Below are 19,312 nucleotides of genomic sequence, written 5' to 3'. Positions count from 1 at the left end.
GAGCATACACAACGAGAATCAAGCATCCGTCACCAACCTCAACAATTTGTTGGGAAGTTTCGAACAAAAGAAAATAAGGAGGCGACAGCAACAATAATAATAATTATTATTATTATTAGTATAAAACTCATCGAGTTGTCCCTTTCTCATGAGACTCAAACAACCTCCTCGGCTCTCCCCTGTACAAACTCTTTTCATTATTCGTGTCAATAATATTAATAATAATAATAATAATTATTATTATTATTATTGAAAGAAAAAAAAGAATTGAGCGATCATTCACCTCCCCCTCTCCGCCTCCCCCACCCCCACACCCAAGAAAAAAAAACTTCAAGGTGACGAATCCCGATTATTATCAGCAAAAAAAAAAAGAAAAGGAAGAAATTTAAAAGCACCCCTCCCCTCCCCAAATATAAGGGAGAAAACAAGAACAAAAAAGAAACTGAATAATAGTCCAGATAAAGGGGGGGGAAAAAAGGCAACATACACCACCAACACACAACTCCTGAAACAAGATTTTGTTTTTTTTCTAAAAAAGGAGTGAGAGCCCTCATAAGCATTTTTCAGCATAGGGAGATGAAAATTACTGTACCCGGATACCGCCAGTGTGTTTCAAATCAAATGCACAACAAAAAAAACCGACAGATATGTAATATATATAAACATACGTACATACCTGCGCAAAAGCAGTTGCGGTAGTGAATCCCTTGTGTATCCCTCTCAACTTCAAAAAAAAAAAAAGAAAGTGTCCATAACATGTGACGCACGCGATATGTACCACATTTGTTTGTGTTTGTGGTTCCGTCGTTGCTTTTCTTTTCTTTTCTTTTCTTTTTTTGTTTTGTTTTGTTTTGTTTTTTGTTTTTGCTGAAGGAACGAGCAACCACCACAACCGCCAGCGACAAGGTTGAAGTTTAATATTGCACCGATCAGAGGAAAGTTTTGGGGAAAGGAGTGTGCTGAAACAAAATGTATTAGAAAAATGTGCATTAAATATAATTAGTTTGCTTCTTCCCTACCAAATTTAACTTCATTGCACCAATTCGAAGAAGAGCTCATCATTTCACATAAGAGAAACATAAAAGAAAAAAAAATTAACTACACTGCACTCGCACACAATGCAGGTAAGCCATCACTGTGGATTGTTCGAAAAAAAAAAGTAAAGTAAATTAAATTAAAGCGAATATGTTGTTTCAGCAAACATATCAAGTGGGCAAACAATTTAACACACGTGAGCGCTTACAACCCACCAGCTCCGGATTCGTTCCCAAAAAAATTTGGTATGAAACCGCGGTTGAAAGCAACAACAGGACATCAGGTTCAAATATGAGAGGAGGAAAATAACAATAACAACAACAACACCAATAACCACGGAAAAGGGGGAAAAAAAAACTGGTCACCAACCTCCACTTGAACGCCTCTGTAAACTAAAACCTTTCATAAGCGGAAATCACTCATATTTCTTTCCGTTTTATCTTTTCCCCCTGCATCGAACCTTGTGTATTATTGTGTGTATTGTGTTTGTTTGCTTGTTTGTGTGAAATTACATGGGAGAACAGGAGCTGTCTTTCTCCCGATCGTTAAATTCCTCGCCACAGCGAAGGTTCAAGACGCGACACGCAACAACAGATGTTGGGTTTATGTACTCCTCACCAAGAAGTGCCGCTACCGCTACTCTAACAACTGGTGGTCGCATACCCCGTGGAGATTGCGCCAATGTTAATTTCACCTCATATGCCTCACTTGTGCTTGAATTCGGAATATAGTTTTTATTCCGACATATCGGGCAAACACCACTACTCGAGGAGGCACACCGCAAATCCACAAGGCATTGAGTGTGAAACCAATGCTGACAACTCGTTTTCATGACCGCAGAGAAAACGCTATTTTCATTGTTCAGGTCCAGTGAATTAAACGGCTCTAAACATATGGGGCATACGGCTGTCGGATCGTATTGTTTTTTACCATTGTGAAGAGAAACTATTGTTGCTTGCTCACGCCACGTTCCTGTTGGCACCGCCACCGAAGAGAGCTGCTCAGCGAATGGCAGCTGGTCCATCAACAGCCCTTCCTGTAACTGCCACACGCACAAATATAAATTAATTGGTTCAAGTTCTACAGACATCCACACTGTGTTTCCCTCATAAACCGCAGACCACACGTTCATTCGACACTCCCCATCGTTAAATGGCACGTACTTCGGTGGCGACAACGCTGCTTTCATTTTAGCAAAGCTTTCATACACGAAGTGCACTGCACAAGGCAAGCACATTGTGATGCTAGACAAACATGTCACGTCAGCCGGGGTTTCGTGTGCATTTGCACCTGCAGATGATTGAAAAGCCACATATGAGGGATAATTGGCACAAGTATCGCAGCGGTATGAACTTGTAATGCAAGAGGGCAATGGTATGGGATTTGCCATTAATAGGGGAAGGATACGCCCGTCAGGAAGGAGAAAACTAATCGGTTGTTGAGCTAAAGCTGTCAATAACACCCTCACAACATCCTCTTGAAGTGATGGAGCTACTCTGTAATTGTATGGTGGAACACCAACCCTTTTGCCAGTTGAAAAACACGGAAGCATCGACTCCCGTAACACCGACCGGGTACGAAATGACGAACGATCTACTCTAGAAATACATTGACCATTTCTACCTTTCGAGCGGCACCATGCCTGTCGCTGAGCAGCATGACCACGTGTATATTCCGCAAAGAGGTCAGTTACAGGCGTCTTGTGAAACTTTCGAGCCCACCAAAACACCTGCTGTAGTTCAAGAAGGTTTCGACTATTCCGCTCATGAATAAATGCGGAGAACCTCGATTCAACCTCCGATGTTAAGCGTGGTTCATGGGGATGGCCAAGTAAACGGGAAAGCACGTATGTTTTCATCAACGCAATTGTGGAGTCGTCTAATTTCATACTATCCTCTGGTGCGACATCTGCTGTTGTGTCGTCAAAGACATTAATAGAAAGAAGTCCGATAGAGCGATGAATCGCCATTTCCACTATGTTCACATCAGTGGTAGTTTGTTGGGAAGATTCATCAAATGGAACAAAAGAAGTCACGGGCCGTTTTGGAGAAGTCATGGGATTGTTTGTTTGTTTGTTTTTGACCCCTCTTATTAAAACCCTTTAAAAGAGCGGGGTACCAAAAATACCTTAGTCTAAAATACACCTCACGGGTGGAAAATGTTCTAATAATAGCAAAAAAGAAAAAGGAAAAGGAAAAGAGGCCCTGCTGCATAGAGGGTTATATATTGCTTACAACACATCGTTTGAAAAGAGGTTCCTGGAACCTACAAAAAATAACTCAGAAACAACTACAAGTCTTTTTCTTTAAAAAAAAAAGAAGTGCCAATAGCGAATAATACACGTTAATACTTCACCCCCACAAAGACAGTGCCCCTGTTGTTGACAGACATCATGAATACAGGCGGGTACCAACGCCAAGATGGGAGAAGGGAATTTATGTAACGGTACGTTTATTGTATTATTTTTCTTTTTTTTTCTTTTCCTTTTTTGGCCTTCTTGTTAAATTCCACGTAGTTAGTTACAATGCAGACATCTTTTTTTTTTCATTACTAACATCTTACGGTATGCGTTTCGACATTCGAAACCAATACTATAAAAAGTGCCCCACTGCCAACCTGAGAATATCCCCTTTTAAATAAAGAAACGGTTTGTGTCGAACCCACTCTTCCTTTTCTTTTTCCCTCTTGAATAGTGGTAGTACGAACAGACAGACACACGCTTTAGGTAACCACAAAATAAGAAACCACAGAGTATCAAAACATCCGGACAACAGGACCGAGTAATGCCCCTCAAAGCACATGTAAAAAAGAGAGAGAGAGAGAGAAAAAAAAAAAAAAGAAAATCGATAAAGCGACAGGAGGGACAATCATATCTCGCAGTTCGCTTTCAAGCTGGACGCTTTACGAAAATGTTATGTTACCTCAACCCGTTTGCATGACAAAGCATTTCCTCAAACATTTGCATTTCTTCATCCGCCCAGTCATCACCACCCACGCGTAAAGGAGATATTTGTCGAAACCCCGTCGAAGACATGTTACCTCCCGCAGTTATGGACTCCTGAAGTGTTGCATACGCCGCATCATTACAATTCTCAAGCGAAGGCACATATGGTTCTAGCAAACGAAATACATCCATCAGTACGCGGTGTTTTGTTCGAAAGTCAAAATCGGAGTCGCAAAATAGGGAAGGGGAATGATTTACCTCCATAAGAACAGGCTTTAAATCCTCCGTTAACAAAATGTCAACTCCAAGTAACTCAAAGCAGTTACGACCGTCGCTTCGTGAACCACGTGAAGCTCCCGTTCCAATAAACTCTCGCCGCAAATTCTCCAATCCGGAAAGTACCGTCAGTAAAATACATCTGTCGATTCGGTGCAAGACACGTTCCCAGCGTGATGTGGTTTCGCCGCCGGAAACATCACCGTCAGTTGTATCGGATTTGCACCCAACAAGGCCATTGATGTAATGCTCCAAAAACTTGAAGTCTCGCTTGTTTCCTTCACAAATCCCATTACTGCTACTATCATCTGTATTCAAAACATCACCAACCGAAAACCCTTGAGCCCGCTTATTAACAGCGTAATTGGTTAAATGCATGCCCTGTCTTTTACAGTTGCTTGCGTTGGGGACCGCATAGTCTTCTGTGCAGATGCGCACCAAACCCTCCTTATGAACAAACAACTGAAGCCCATTTAGAGGAAAAGAAGATCCACCATGCGTTTCTTTTGGCGGAGCTGCACCACGGAACCCTTTTCGAGGCGGCTTACCGACAACAACAGACGTCACGAGGACATAAATGCGCAAATCAAACTTCCTACGGTCAATACAAAGGGGATGCGGCACGTACTGTTGTACGAGGCACTCATTTCTTTCCTCATCTGTCATCCCCTCCACAACATGTAGAGGTTCCGCTGTAATGATTATACCCTTCCCCTCACATCCTCTATTTGGTTTAAGTATAAAGATTTCCCCTTCACGTCCATCGCTAATAAACCTCTCAAGTTGAAGTAACTCTGTGGAAGGGGAAAAACTCCATGGAAACGCGTCAAGTGAACGCCTTAACGTTGGCGACAGATCGTGTTGGCGGCGGATACGCATGAGCCGCTTAAACAAGGTAGCTTTACGTGCAATCACATGCATGCCTGGGAAGTGATTGACGCGATGGAAGCACGATAACGCAGCGACACGGGACGATAAAACGCTTTTGTCCAACCAAATTATCTGAGGATTTAGAGCCGCATTACACTTGGCGCCGAGAAGAGAAATTGTTTCACTAAGGGAATTCATATCTTTATTTAGTGAAATCCCATGAAAGGAGGAGGGTACATCATCACGTTCCCCGTCCTCCACGTGCCAACCAAGCGATACGGCAGCAGTTCTAACAACATGATAACGCGTATCCGCACACATTACAACAATGCACTTGCGTGACTCCACGGGCCGTTTAGTGCTCGTAACATCCGTTATCATTTAGCCTTTTAATCTCTTCAACTTCATGTAGCTACAACAAGAGTAAAAATGACGACAAAAAAAACGCACAAATAAATATATTTATACATCTACATATATATGTCCATACTCCACTAACGCATATGCACACACAAAAAAAAGAAAAAAGCGCAGTGCGGTATGCCGCACAGCGAATGTGGGCGAGAGTGGACAGGACATGATCTAGGACGAATGAGGAGTACATACGAACCGAACCGATTAGAATGGAATAATCAGAATCTCACGAAACGGAAAGATATTGATGGAAAAGGTTGGTACATTTATAAAAACTCACCCTGATTCATGACAGTATCAACTTTTCCTGCATGTATTTCCATCCATCTATACTTCCCTTGACTCATGGAAGTTACGTCCCGTCGAGGGTTGTTTTATTTTATTACTTTCTTCCCCCTTTCCACTGCAAAGATGCTCAGAACACTTTCAACACACGTGCGGGTATATCCCACATCATCCCCTCATCCGTATTGCTGTTGACGGAGGATGCATGTGTCCTTCGGTGCCCCGGGGGAATATCTCTAAAATACAAATGTGAATTTGAATCATTTAAACAACAGTGCAGACTCCACAGATCCACACCGGAGGAATACCTCTAAACCCCTGTGATGCATTCAACCAGTTTGCCTACCAAAAGGTATTTGTGCCACAAGAGGCATCTACAACGAGAGATACATACAACATCTCAAACTCCTACCACCGTACCCTCCACACCATCACTGACAACATGAGGGGGATGGAGGAAAAGAAAATAACACACACTTATAGCGCATCCTTTATCTTGTTAAAGATATCGACCTTTTTCTTGCATTGCGATATATCAATTTTTCTTTCCGCGGCAAACGCCCGGAGGGAATCGATGGACCAACTCCGCTGAGGTGACACTTCCTCTACCGCCTTTTCCGTTTCAGATCGTGAACGCTTCGATGCGGCCCCTTTCGCCTTTGCTTTTGGTGATGTCTGCGCAACTGGCGACTTCTCCTCCTTTTCTTTCTGAGGCGAGGCCGATCTGCTTCTCTCAGCCTTTTTAGATGCAGCAGGTTTCTTTGCTGGCGGTGTTACGTTTACTGGCGAATCCGCTTTCCGTTTGTTATTCTCCTTTTGAGGTGATGCCGATTTCCTCGGGGTGGTCTCCTTCGAGGCAGCAGATCTCTTTTTGGGTGATAATTTTGCTGCTGGTTCCGTAGCAGTAGTCGGTTGTGTCTTTGGTTCTTCCTTCTTTGGTGATTTGGACGGTGTTGAGGCACTCCTTTTCGGGGTCTCGCTTTTCTTTGGTGTTGTTTTGAGAGATCCCTTTCCTCCTTTTGCCTTCTGGTCTGGTGTTGATGTTTCCGCATTTGATGTGTAGAGGGCTCGTGCCGTGTCTGAGTTTTCTACAGAGGGTCTGACTGCCCGTTTCTTAACGCTTTCAGGAGTCGTCAGTGCTTCTGTAATTGGAGTAGAGGGCTCAGGAACCCTCCGTGGGCCTGTTGGAGAAACCCCCACACTTCGCAATATTCTTGCGCGCGTTTTTGGTGTAAGAGTTATTTCTTTCTTAGGAGATGTTTTGGGTTTTCCTTGAGCTGTATTGACTTTCCGTTGAATCGAATCCAAAGTCAACGGCTTCAGGTTACCGTCATCGTCATAAATGCGGTGCTTCGCCAGGGGAAGGTCATCATCATCTACCTCCGGTTTGGTAATTACGAAATACTTCCAGAATGGCATTTTACACTTTTTTTTAAAAAAAAGGGAAATACAGACGAAACAGGAGAAATGAGTTTTCGGAGAAGCAAGATATGACACGTACACAAAAAAAAAATAAAGAATATTTCTTGATGTATGTAAGCATATGTTACTGTCGCTCCTACGGTATTATGAACTTAACAAAACAGAAAAGTAACTTACAGATGCCTTCCCATACGAAGTAAAGTTAATAACGGCAACAGTATAAGAACTTTGTCCAACACATTTTTGACGAAATCACAAGTATTATGGACACCATGAGTAGGATGCTGAAGATTGTGGTATGAAACGGTGCACTGCTGATATAACACGTAAGATAATTCGTGTCACTCTTTTTCTTTTTTGTTGTTAAGATCAGACGCAAAGAATATACTGATTCCCTTCAATCACCACACTATTTCTTCCATCGCATTTATGGGAAGGCCATCGCATAAAGAAAACTCACCGGACGGTACCAGATTGAAAAGTTGAACGCAGAAAACAAATACCTGTGTACTACACACTCATCATAACGTAAAAGCGAAGGAAGGAAAAATGTTCCAAAACTTTCATTCGTATGCACGTTTGTACATAACTTTCAGCAAGTTGATCCACCCTCCCTTCCGCGCGATCTTCTTCCTTTCCCTCCCTCCATACACCCTCAAGGAAAGAACTTGTCTTCTTCCGGAGCGGAAAAAGAAGTGACAATAAATTCTCCAGCAGTAACATCACGCTTTTAACTACCACCACATGACTCCAACGCGTCCCCATTAGCTAAATATAGAGGAGAGCTTTAGAGGAATAATAATAATAATAATAAAAACTGGAACTTGGTAAAAGCACAAGTTCTGTGGTGACACCCACACACGCACATTCATTAGAAGCTCTGTGTGAAGCTGAGTTCAGAGAACTAGCGGAGCATCTCAACAAAAACTACCAACAACATAAACTCAGACGTGATTGCCTATGCATACTCTTTGAAGTGAGCAGCAGGCGTCGCAACAGGCCAAGGCCCAAAAAAAAAAGGAGGTAATTAAGCTCGGACAATCAAGTACTTCCTTGTTGAGTACCCAAAAGTTAGTACGTCCCCCTCAATAACCGTCGCCCGCTCTAATGGTCGCAACAACTCCCCGTTGAGATTTGTGCCATTGGTTGAACCGAGGTCAACCACTTGCAGTTCCATTAACCACATATCCTCATCACCCCCAAACTCCCGCATCAGTTGAAGGGCATGTGCGCATAACTTTCCAACCTCATCCGGTGAACTCCAATTTATGTTCCGATATTCCTCTTGCATCAAAGTATGTAAACGCTGCTGAAACGGCTCAGAGTTTCTGTGAACAAAATTTACCTCTAGGGCAGCGTGCTGTGCGGAACAACTCGGGTGATCTAACGGGATGTCGTTAATTCCGCGATCCTTCCCCATCAGCGTCACGGCACGGCGCGAAATGTCGTTGAATGTCGCGACTGTTTCACCTTCCTTTAGTACGCGAAGACGATATGCGGGAAGGTACGGTTGGAATATTTCCACCTTATCAGTGGCAATCTCACTTTCCAAAGTATCCCCCGCAGTCTGATGGTACCACTGAAGCACGGCACGCAGAAATGCCGCATGTTGGGTAAAATCTGAGAGGTGTTTTCGAAGCTCTTCAAAAACAAAAGCTATTGGTAAAAATCCAAGAAGGCTTCCGTCAACTCCATCACTATCAGAGATGCTTTTAAGTACTCGTTGCGGTACCGTTGTGAGTAGTGGAAACCATTTTGCAGGTGCAGCGGTGACTAAACGCTCTTTGGTAACGGGCAAACCGGCGTATGTTGATCTAAGCGCCCCCGTTCGAGCGTATGTTACCCTCTCCATCACGCCTGATGCAAGACAAGATACGGAACAACAACAACGAAAAAAAAAAAAGAGATATGCAAACATGCACAAAATGCAAATGATTCAAGAAAATTAAAGAGAAAGATACAAGGAAAATAACGTTCCTACACAAGGCAATGACCACTGATCACGCTGTTCTGTCACAACATCATGCTTGATACCCTGCCCCCGCAAAGGCACATTCTGTAGGGGAAGTTAAAACACACAAAAGATGCCAGAACCAAAGGCAGAGAAATTCCGAAAAAAGAACGAAGTAACTCGAAGTATGAAAATAAACAAAACGCAAAATCAACGCGTTTCATCCCTTCAGTAGTGCTGTCGTGTGTCACTCGCAAAAGCCTTCCTCTCTCCACCACTTCAGCTTATCTTTCGTGCAATCTTTCCTTCTCCATCTTTCAAAAACCCAGTCAGTTGCTAACCTGCATTTCTATTAATTGCATTCTAAAAGTGAGGGGAAGTACGCCTTATTGGCGCATATTTCACCCCTTCACGTAACGTACAAGTTGAGAGATAAGCAGTACGGTATCGTATAACAGAAAAGAGGTATAAAAAAAATACTTGCCGACCCGTTGCGTTCAGCGCAGTCTTATATTTTACAAAGGTATTCCCTAACCTCCGTACCTCCCTCCCTTCATGAAAGCGGCCCCCCCCTCTAAACCATATATACACACCTCCTCCCTTTTCCCAAATACAAAAATGAAAAAAGCGAAAAAGGAGTAGTGAGAGGAAAAAAAAAGAAATAAAAATAACTTCCATACATGTGAGCATCCATACACGACTGCAACAACACACACACACACACACATATATATATATATATATTCTCCAGTATTTCTATTCTTAAATTAAATGGCGTATCTCTTCGCCGTATGTTTGGTTGCCCTCAAACACACGAAACGACGGCACCAAAGCACACAACCAATGTGCAGAAAGCACCGAAAATCGCTTACCTCCCATCAATCTCTTGCACAAACCTCATTTCTAATATATTCATGCTCCTATCTCCTTACTTGCGAATAGCACAGCAAACATCACAAAGAAAACTAGAGAGAGAGAACAAGAAAAAACAAAAAACAACAACGAGATGACAGTTGCGGGACTGCACTTAGATTAAGGACGAGCGCCACGGTACATGGCGTACACATCCATCGCCCAACTGAGCCATACAAATGCGAGTACCTCTAAAACCACAAGAGCAACCCATGTGCCACAGGTAAATCCATTACTTCCAGCTCCCATTGTCTCACGCCTTCTTGCTAAAATAGCTTCCACTTTCTGTACTTCCGCCACAACATCTGGGATGTCGGTCCGTGTGGAGTCATTTGGAACTGTCGTCGCTTGTTCCTGTGGATTTTCTTTGTTTGTCACTTGTCGCTCCGATTTAGAGGTGGTACCTCGTGGCGTCCGTTGGGATGCACGTGCGGGCATTCGATACTTTTTCCCTTGTCCTTTGGTTCTTTTGTACTTGCCGCTTCCGGTATTTATTTTACTTTCCTTTTGTAATCTCTAATTAATATTATTTATTATTCTTTTTTCCTCTCAGTGTTGTTACAGACTTCTTTTCTTCTTGCACTCACAAGTCCTTAGGGGCATATATCCAAATCATTTGTTTGAAGTAAAGTTGAAAAAAGAATTCAAAATAATAATAATAATAATAATAATAATAATAATAATAATCATTCCCCATTTACAAAAGGAAACCATCGGGCGAATACGTCAAACAGATAGTCGTGACCAAGAAGAAATATGAACAGATTTCGTTTTTAACACCGTACACTTTATTTTGTATAGAGTGGACAATCAAATAATAAAGAGCTACTAACCACGGAGCTGCTGTTCATGACAATAAAAAGTATATTTTAGTATGTGTGTTGCTATACTTACCTGAACAACTACTCAGCATTCTGAACGTTAAAAATGCCGGTAATCAATGAGGGGGTGGGGTTCCCACGATATTGCCATTAACTTAATCCAACTCGTCAGGGTCATGAAGTGGTCCCTTAGGTGGGGCCGAATTCGTGGTACCGGGTGTTGCGTCTGGTGAAGAAGCAAACCCCTGACCTGACATGCCTCCTCCCGGGAAACCAGAACCCGGCATTCCTGCACCCGGGAATCCACCACCCATCACTTTTGACATAACTTTCTGAAGCAGAGGACCCATTTGGGGATCACTCATCATCCCCAAAGCAGCCATAGGGTTCTGCATGAGAGTAGAGAACTTAGACGCAATCTCCGGATTCCGCATGGCTTCCAAGATTTCCGGGTCCTTCATAATTTCCTCCATTCCACCCGACATTCCACCCGGGAACCCGCCTGGCATTCCGCCTGGGAATCCTCCGGGGAATCCCCCTGATGGAGGTGCCTGCCGCTGGTTTTGTCGTCGCTCCTCCTCCTCCTCTCGTTGCATTTCCATCTCGCGTTGGCGGCGGAGGGCCTCTTGTCGCTTTGCCTCCCGCTCTTCCTCCTTCCGACGACGTGACTGGCGCCGTGCATTTGCCTTTTCCTGGACCAGCCGAAGCAGTGCATCCGCCTTTTCGTCGTAATCGACAGTTTGTGCCTCGCTCAGGTCTTTGAGTGCGTCCTCCCACTTTCCCAGGTGGCGATTCACTGTTCCCCGGACGCGCAAAGCACGTACATTTTCAGGGTTAAGAGAGAGTGCCCTGTTGGCGTCACGCAATGCAGCACCGGGACGCTTGCACTCAAGCAAATAACTTGCGCGCTGTGACCAATACATTGCCTTTCCCGGCACCAGGCGAAGTGCCTGAGCGAGTAAGTCAACCGCCTCGTCAAGTCGACCATCAGCCGCGCAGTCGGCCGCTGCTGCTTTGAGCTCCATCGCTTTCTCCTCCTGCTCAGGTGAAGGATCTCCACTGCCTGCTGGAATCCCATCATCCGCCACGTCTTCCAACTTCCATAGTTCTTCATCCGGTTCACTCGCTGTGTCCTCTTCATTTGCCTCTGGTCCCGCAGTCGTTTTGGGTTCATATGTGCTGGGAGGAAGAGTGGCGCCCAGTGACGTTAAGAATGCGCGAAGTCCATTAAATTCGTCCCTGTGGATTTCACTGGGGTGGAGGCGCAAAAAGTCCAACACACGGTTCAACGCCTCAAAATCACATGAGGACAGAGTATGCATTGGATGGAAAGAAAAATCACAGTGAAACGCTGCCCCCTACAGCAGGCAAGTTCGAAAACGTAATAACACAATTACCCTCTCGCGTGTATCACCAAAGCAATTTTTTGCTATATTTTCTTTGTTTGACGTTGTCGCTGGATTATTATTATTATTTTTTTTTAGGAGAAAGAGGGAAATGATTTTTTGTTTATCATAAGGAAAACAGCAATAGGTACAATAGGGTCAAGTGCATGCACATAGACAACTAGATGGTAATTTTACACTGAACGGTGAACTAAGAGAGAAAAATTTCAACCGCCCATGTTAACATTGCAAGACAGAGAAAACATAAAGGCGATTGCGCCACTGTCAACTCACACTTCTCGATGGTCGACATCATCATCACCATGGGCTTTCATATCTGAGCAGGAGTTGCGCCTCAACAGTTACGTACTCCCTAACTTCTTCACCACCACATACTTAGAGTGCAGGGAATGGGTGTTTTCGTCCAAAAGAGAAAAAAAAACACTCAAGAAAAGCCAAACTGCTCCAGAAGTGTCTTGCGCCGCTCATCGTACGCTTCCGGTCCAACATTCACTACTCCAAAAGTCCCACGAATGGGTCCCGTCCTCTTTGACATTTTAGATATAACCTCCGCATTGGAGCCATATAACGCCTTGATTGTGTCCTCCCCCTTCAAACTCCTCTCGGCTTTGTCGTTCGCTCCGTCATTCGCTTTTTTTTTACGACTCGCGCTGCTATTCCGCTTCGGTTTCTTCCCGTACCGCGCTTCTTTATGGTACTGGCGAAGTTTCTCATCTACGGCCTCCACAGAAAATGCTTTTTCCTGATACTTCCGCTGGATAAAAGTTTGTAGAGTAGCATCAGACTCTGCAAACGTCATGGGCTTCATATCTTTAGGAAGATGCGCCTCGTAAAGTAACTTTGCCCGTTGATTGCCTATGAGTTCCATCAAATGAACCTCTGCTGCACTCCACTTGTCCATGTTAGCTGACTTCACCTTCGACACGTGGACGCCCAGTGAGCGATGGATGCCGGAGCACCGAATGCATAAAAACACGCCGTGATTAACCGAGGCCCAGCGAGTTCCAGCGTTGTTGCAGTCGTTGCACATGTTGTTCGGGTAGGTTTGACAGAGTTGATCAACCCGTGTACGGTTTTCATCCCAGTTCTCCACTTCCTCATCCGCACCCTCTATTGCCACAGCAGTTTCAGGCCTAGTTTTGGCTGCAGATGAGTTAACAACACCATTACAACTTTCGCGGCGGTCACGATGATGTTTGCGATGCTTCTCCTTCCGCCTCTTATCTTTGTTTCCATTTTCCTTTTCCGTCATTACAAGTTGGAGGGAGCAATTTTGTCCACAACCTTGAGTAAATATCCCTTCAATTCAGGGAGCACAATTTGCATGGGATTCACAAAAAAAAAAAGGTATAAGGGTGGGGAAGGGGCGAAGGAGAATGGGTTTAGTAATTAAACGCCGCTCGATACGGCAGAGAGGGTAAGATGTACAAAATAATAATGATAGCAGTGATCGACGGAAAGATGATAACATTACAGTCAGTGAGCGCGCGTAGGGGAGGGAGGGGAGGGGTGTTGGCCACGATGTGAAACCACCCGTGAACGTGAGCGGAAAAAAATTCTCACGACCTTCCAGATGCAAAATACCCACGCACAGAGAAGAAGGTTGCTCAAATGAATGAGAGTTGGGCCTCCCCCCCCCCTCTCAAACAAAAACATAAGCGTTTGCAACAGCTACCACATAAAAATAATAATGATGGTTAACCTCAAAAATTGTGTTGCCTATCGCTAACACTAGCATTGCCATCTTCCAGCTAACATCAATGGATGTGAAGAACCACTGTATCTCCTGATCTTAACCCCGGACAAGTTCCAAGCTGAACCTCACCGTCTTCCACAATAAGATCTTTCGGAGGGAAACCAACCCTTAGTGAGCAATTTGGGACACCTCCGGGAAAGGCGGTTGACTGGCTAAAGTACAACCGGGTGGAAAGATATTTCAATAAAAGTAGAACGGGCATCTCAGGTTTAAGGCGCAACGTTAACTGTTCCTTAGGCAAGCGGCATCGCAAAGTAAAGGCACTTCCCACTTCTGCAGGGACTTCGTAGGGACTGATATCAACAGCCAATATTTGTGGTGGTTGTGCTACAACCCCTTCATTTGCCTCATCACGGCGTCCTGCCTCTGGTTCAGAAAATGGAATGCTCGTTTCTTCAACATCCACGTACTCTCTCGAATTTTCTGTATGCGAAACAGGGGATGCGTTTTCATATGTTCCCCGCAGCCTGCATTCCTCCCACTGATTTGGCGAGCCCCTCTCACCAACAAAGGTGAGAAGAGCATTTTTAACCTCATAACTCTCAATGGTCGCTTCATGGACATTTATAGGTATTCGCGTCTCCTTTACACGTGTTATTGGATTGATTATAAGGAGAGTTGGAATATCTTTTTCCACGTCGAGGCGATAGCCGTGCGCAAGCCCGGGTCCCTCACCTTCATCGGCGGTGGTTTGATATATTGAAAACATACTAAGAACCTCTAATAAATCTTCCGACCGCCAAATGTCTCTGTTGACACAAAACCCCGTAAAATCATTCAAAACAAAACTCAAAATAACCCACTGGTCTCTATTTAGGGAATCAGTGCAAAAAGTATCAAAGGGTTCGGGACTGCGGTGGACAAAAGCTGGTATAGGGAACACTGAATCCAGTAGATCCTGCTCACTTTCCACCTCATCAAGCAAAAAATCCCGTTCGTGAGGGTAATTACCACCCACGTAGCCACCACCACCATCAAGCCGGTTCACTACGTAAGAGGCATGCGGTAATTCAGGTTCCTGTAAATGAGGTGCTTCTCCTTGTGGGGAAGTGCCGTGAAGTGAAGTAACACTTTCATCAGCCCCTTGGGTACGCGACATATGGAGATGGTAGGCATAATCCACATCAAAGTTAGCCTCTGATAAGAGGCTTATTGCCACAGTTTCACTGCAATCACACATTGCCATAAAGATTTGCACCACATCTTCATCCATTGGAGCACAACGTCCCTAGCCCTCACCTTCAGAGGCGTATAAAAACAAACAAAAGAGTAAAGGACGAAGGAAGGGGTATATATACTTCTCCCTTTGCAGAACTTTCCTCCTTTCTCACAGCTTGTTGTATCTGGGGTAACTTAGCCTTCAAAATCACACTAATAATATATATGGCTACCCTGGTTAATGATAGCGTCCCTAATCTCCCTCTCGGTTGCTTAACTCACTGCTCTCTTACAACTTTAGGTTGGTCCCCTCACACACGCGGAGATCCTGTCAAAACAAAAAAAATAATAGCCCTTTATCCCTTCCCTCTACAAATGTGCCTACTACCAACCAAATTAGTGCGCACAAACTAATATCTCCTCAAAGTAAATCTAATGTTAATCGGGGAGAAAATAGAGGATATAAAATTGAGCAATCATTGCACAAAAATTTAACAGTCAAAGCAGTACATAAAACATTAAACAAGAATAATTTTCCGATTGGAAAGAAACACCGAAAATAATTTACATAGAATGTGGAGAACAAACCCACTAGAAACTCAATTCGCCGACCAACTGAAAAGACAAACATTCACACAATTCACACAACCACAAAAAAAACGTAAATACCATAAAGCACAACACTCTCACAGCACCTCAGTAAAGACAAAAAAAAACATGATATCATTACAGAAACACTTTTTTAACAAAAAAATCTCATCAATAAACAAATTCGACCACAAAAACCTACAAAAATTCTATTCACACACACACGCATATATTTACATATCTCCACCCTCTACCCTTTCAACTAAAAGATAACCAAAGTAAAGGGAATACAAAATACATATATAACCAGAATGACATAACAGCAGAAAGTAAAAACTTTTTTAAAAAGTTTTACAAACCTGGACAACAGAATTCAAAATACAAGATTATTCAAATTTCTACAAAAAACAATAAGAAATTTTGCAAAAAAAATCGAAATAAAAGACAAGCAACATCACAAATATTACCAACAATCAAAATTTTTAAGATAATAAACTACATTTCAGCTACTTCAGCATCAGTAACAGGTTCATCAAGCCCCTCAGCCTTAGTGAGATCTTCTGCAGGTTGTTCAGCCGCAGCTTCAGTGTCTGGAACTTCCTTTTCAGGGATCACCTCAGAATCAGTAGGTTCCTTCTCAGTTACTTCAGTATCAGTAACAGGTTCATCAAGCTCCTCAGCCTTAGTGAGATCTTCTGCAGGTTGTTCAGACGCAGCTTCAGTGTCTGGAATTTCCTTTTCAGGGATCACCTCAGAATCAGTAGGTTCCTTCTCAGCTACTTCAGTATCAGCAACAGGTTCATCAAGCTCCTCAGCCTTAGTGAGATCTTATGCAGGTTGTTCAGCCGCAGCTTCAGTGTCTGGAATTTCCTTTTCAGGGATCACCTCAGAATCAGTAGGTTCCTTCTCAGCTACTTCAGTATCAGCAACAGGTTCATCAAGCTCCTCAGCCTTAGTGAGATCTTCTGCAGATTGTTCAGCCGCAGCTTCAGTGTCTGGAACTTCCTTTTCAGGGATCACCTCAGAATCAGTAGGTTCCTTCTCAGCTACTTCAGTATCAGCAACAGGTTCATCAAGCTCCTCAGCCTTAGTGAGATCTTCTGCAGGTTGTTCAGACGCAGCTTCAGTGTCTGGAACTTCCTTTTCAGGGATCACCTCAGAATCAGTAGGTTCCTTCTCAGCTACTTCAGTATCAGTAACAGGTTCATCAAGCTCCTCAGCCTTAGTGAGATCTTCTGCAGGTTGTTCAGCCGCAGCTTCAGTGTCTGGAACTTCCTTTTCAGGGATCACCTCAGAATCAGTAGGTTCCTTCTCAGCTACTTCAGTATCAGTAACAGGTTCATCAAGCTCCTCAGCCTTAGTGAGATCTTCTGCAGGTTGTTCAGCCGCAGCTTCAGTGTCTGGAATTTCCTTTTCAGGGATCACCTCAGAATCAGTAGGTTCCTTCTCAGCTACTTCAGTATCAGTAACAGGTTCATCAAGCTCCTCAGCCTTAGTGAGATCTTCTGCAGATTGTTCAGCCGCAGCTTCAGTGTCTGGAATTTCCTTTTCAGGGATCACCTCAGAATCAGTAGGTTCCTTCTCAGTTACTTCAGTATCAGTAACAGGTTCATCAAGCTCCTCAGCCTTAGTGAGATCTTCTGCAGGTTGTTCAGCCGCAGCTTCAGTGTCTGGAATTTCCTTTTCAGGGATCACCTCAGAATCAGTAGGTTCCTTCTCAGCTACTTCAGTATCAGCAACAGGTTCATCAAGCTCCTCAGCCTTAGTGAGATCTTCTGCAGGTTGTTCAGCCGCAGCTTCAGCGTCTGGAATTTCCTTTTCAGGGATCACCTCAGAATCAGTAGGTTCCTTCTCAGCTACTTCAGTATCAGTAACAGGTTCATCAAGCTCCTCAGCCTTAGTGAGATCTTCTGCAGGTTGTTCAGACGCAGCTTCAGTGTCTGGAATTTCCTTTTCAGGGATCACCTCAGAATCAGTAGGTTCCTTCTCAGCTACTTCAGTATCAGCAACAGGTTCATCAAGCTCCTCAGCCTTAGTGAGATCTTCTGCAGGTTGTTCAGCCGCAGCTTCAGCGTCTGGAATTTCCTTTTCAGGGATCACCTCAGAATCAGTAGGTTCCTTCTCAGCTACTTCAGTATCAGTAACAGGTTCATCAAGCTCCTCAGCCTTAGTGAGATCTTCTGCAGGTTGTTCAGCCGCAGCTTCAGTGTCTGGAATTTCCTTTTCAGGGATCACCTCAGAATCAGTAGGTTCCTTCTCAGCTACTTCAGTATCAGCAACAGGTTCATCAAGCTCCTCAGCCTTAGTGAGATCTTCTGCAGGTTGTTCAGCCGCAGCTTCAGTGTCTGGAATTTCCTTTTCAGGGATCACCTCAGAATCAGTAGGTTCCTTCTCAGCTACTTCAGTATCAGTAACAGGTTCATCAAGCTCCTCAGCCTTAGTGAGATCTTCTGCAGGTTGTTCAGCCGCAGCTTCAGCGTCTGGAATTTCCTTTTCAGGGATCACCTCAGAATCAGTAGGTTCCTTCTCAGCTACTTCAGTATCAGTAACAGGTTCATCAAGCTCCTCAGCCTTAGTGAGATCTTCTGCAGATTGTTCAGCCGCAGCTTCAGTGTCTGGAATTTCCTTTTCAGGGATCACCTCAGAATCAGTAGGTTCCTTCTCAGCTACTTCAGTATCAGTAACAGGTTCATCAAGCTCCTCAGCCTTAGTGAGATCTTCTGCAGGTTGTTCAGACGCAGCTTCAGTGTCTGGAATTTCCTTTTCAGGGATCACCTCAGAATCAGTAGGTTCCTTCTCAGCTACTTCAGTATCAGTAACAGGTTCATCAAGCTCCTCAGCCTTAGTGAGATCTTCTGCAGATTGTTCAGCCGCAGCTTCAGTGTCTGGAATTTCCTTTTCAGGGATCACCTCAGAATCAGTAGGTTCCTTCTCAGCTACTTCAGTATCAGTAACAGGTTCATCAAGCTCCCCGGCCTTAGTGAGATCTTCTGCAGGTTGGTCAACTATTGGTCCCTGAGGCGTGGCGTTTGTTTGATCAACTATATTTGCTGAGGATGTTATATTATTGTCCTCTGGATTGTCGTTGAGTGGTTGTTGATTTGTAGACTTTTCGTAGCTTTTTTCTGCTTCTGTGGTGTGTGATATTTCAGCATCGATGAGCAAACACTTTGTATGTTGTATTGTGTTCTTTTCCGGGGCAATATGGTGGAGAGAATATATGTATTCAACGTAGAGTTCCTTTCTGCATGTATATTCGTGCATGCATAGCGAGTGGATATCGTAACTGTGGATAATATCCCCACGTGAAGCTCTTTCCAACCTTGCCAGTATTCGCATCAAGAAGTATCTACGCTCATCACAGAGTGCTGCTCGCAAGATACTTTCGTCGCAAACAACCTCAATTAAGTCAACACCGTCGTAGAAACTGCTCTGTTGTACGGCGGCGCGGGTAGCAAATTCTTCAGTTTCCAG

General features: G+C 44.0%; 8 protein-coding genes across 8 annotated transcripts; all 8 read right to left on the bottom strand.

Moving 5' to 3' along the window:
* Positions 1 to 1,543: 1,543 nt before the first annotated feature.
* On the bottom strand, positions 1,544 to 3,091 carry TbgDal_III6090 (hypothetical protein, conserved; the record flags this gene model as incomplete). Its single annotated transcript, XM_011774254.1, has 1 exon — positions 1,544 to 3,091. The coding sequence occupies one exon, from the start codon at positions 3,089 to 3,091 to the stop codon at positions 1,544 to 1,546; it is 1,548 nt and encodes a 515-aa protein (XP_011772556.1).
* An 861-nt stretch (positions 3,092 to 3,952) lies between these two features.
* TbgDal_III6080 (hypothetical protein, conserved) lies at positions 3,953 to 5,506 on the bottom strand (the record flags this gene model as incomplete). Its single annotated transcript, XM_011774253.1, has 1 exon — positions 3,953 to 5,506. One exon carries the CDS (start codon positions 5,504 to 5,506, stop codon positions 3,953 to 3,955), a length of 1,554 nt encoding a protein of 517 aa, XP_011772555.1.
* A 795-nt stretch (positions 5,507 to 6,301) lies between these two features.
* On the bottom strand, positions 6,302 to 7,243 carry TbgDal_III6070 (hypothetical protein, conserved; the record flags this gene model as incomplete). The annotated part of the gene is made up of 1 exon (XM_011774252.1): positions 6,302 to 7,243. The coding sequence occupies one exon, from the start codon at positions 7,241 to 7,243 to the stop codon at positions 6,302 to 6,304; it is 942 nt and encodes a 313-aa protein (XP_011772554.1).
* Positions 7,244 to 8,273: 1,030 nt separating this feature from the next.
* On the bottom strand, positions 8,274 to 9,164 carry TbgDal_III6060 (hypothetical protein, conserved; the record flags this gene model as incomplete). Its single annotated transcript, XM_011774251.1, has 1 exon — positions 8,274 to 9,164. The coding sequence occupies one exon, from the start codon at positions 9,162 to 9,164 to the stop codon at positions 8,274 to 8,276; it is 891 nt and encodes a 296-aa protein (XP_011772553.1).
* A 1,065-nt stretch (positions 9,165 to 10,229) lies between these two features.
* Positions 10,230 to 10,547, bottom strand: TbgDal_III6050 (hypothetical protein, conserved; the record flags this gene model as incomplete). The annotated part of the gene is made up of 1 exon (XM_011774250.1): positions 10,230 to 10,547. The coding sequence occupies one exon, from the start codon at positions 10,545 to 10,547 to the stop codon at positions 10,230 to 10,232; it is 318 nt and encodes a 105-aa protein (XP_011772552.1).
* A 538-nt stretch (positions 10,548 to 11,085) lies between these two features.
* Positions 11,086 to 12,252, bottom strand: TbgDal_III6040 (Hsc70-interacting protein (Hip), putative; the record flags this gene model as incomplete). The annotated part of the gene is made up of 1 exon (XM_011774249.1): positions 11,086 to 12,252. One exon carries the CDS (start codon positions 12,250 to 12,252, stop codon positions 11,086 to 11,088), a length of 1,167 nt encoding a protein of 388 aa, XP_011772551.1.
* Positions 12,253 to 12,760: 508 nt separating this feature from the next.
* TbgDal_III6030 (ADP-ribosylation factor GTPase activating protein, putative) lies at positions 12,761 to 13,588 on the bottom strand (the record flags this gene model as incomplete). The annotated part of the gene is made up of 1 exon (XM_011774248.1): positions 12,761 to 13,588. The coding sequence occupies one exon, from the start codon at positions 13,586 to 13,588 to the stop codon at positions 12,761 to 12,763; it is 828 nt and encodes a 275-aa protein (XP_011772550.1).
* A 505-nt stretch (positions 13,589 to 14,093) lies between these two features.
* On the bottom strand, positions 14,094 to 15,305 carry TbgDal_III6020 (hypothetical protein, conserved; the record flags this gene model as incomplete). The annotated part of the gene is made up of 1 exon (XM_011774247.1): positions 14,094 to 15,305. One exon carries the CDS (start codon positions 15,303 to 15,305, stop codon positions 14,094 to 14,096), a length of 1,212 nt encoding a protein of 403 aa, XP_011772549.1.
* Positions 15,306 to 19,312: the final 4,007 nt, after the last annotated feature.

Source organism: Trypanosoma brucei, chromosome 3 (assembly GCF_000210295.1).
Source record: "Trypanosoma brucei gambiense DAL972 chromosome 3, complete sequence".
Lineage (NCBI taxonomy): Eukaryota > Euglenozoa > Kinetoplastea > Trypanosomatida > Trypanosomatidae > Trypanosoma > Trypanosoma brucei.
The sequence above is the reverse complement of the archived record's forward strand: the minus strand, read 5'-3'. Positions and strand labels throughout refer to the sequence as shown.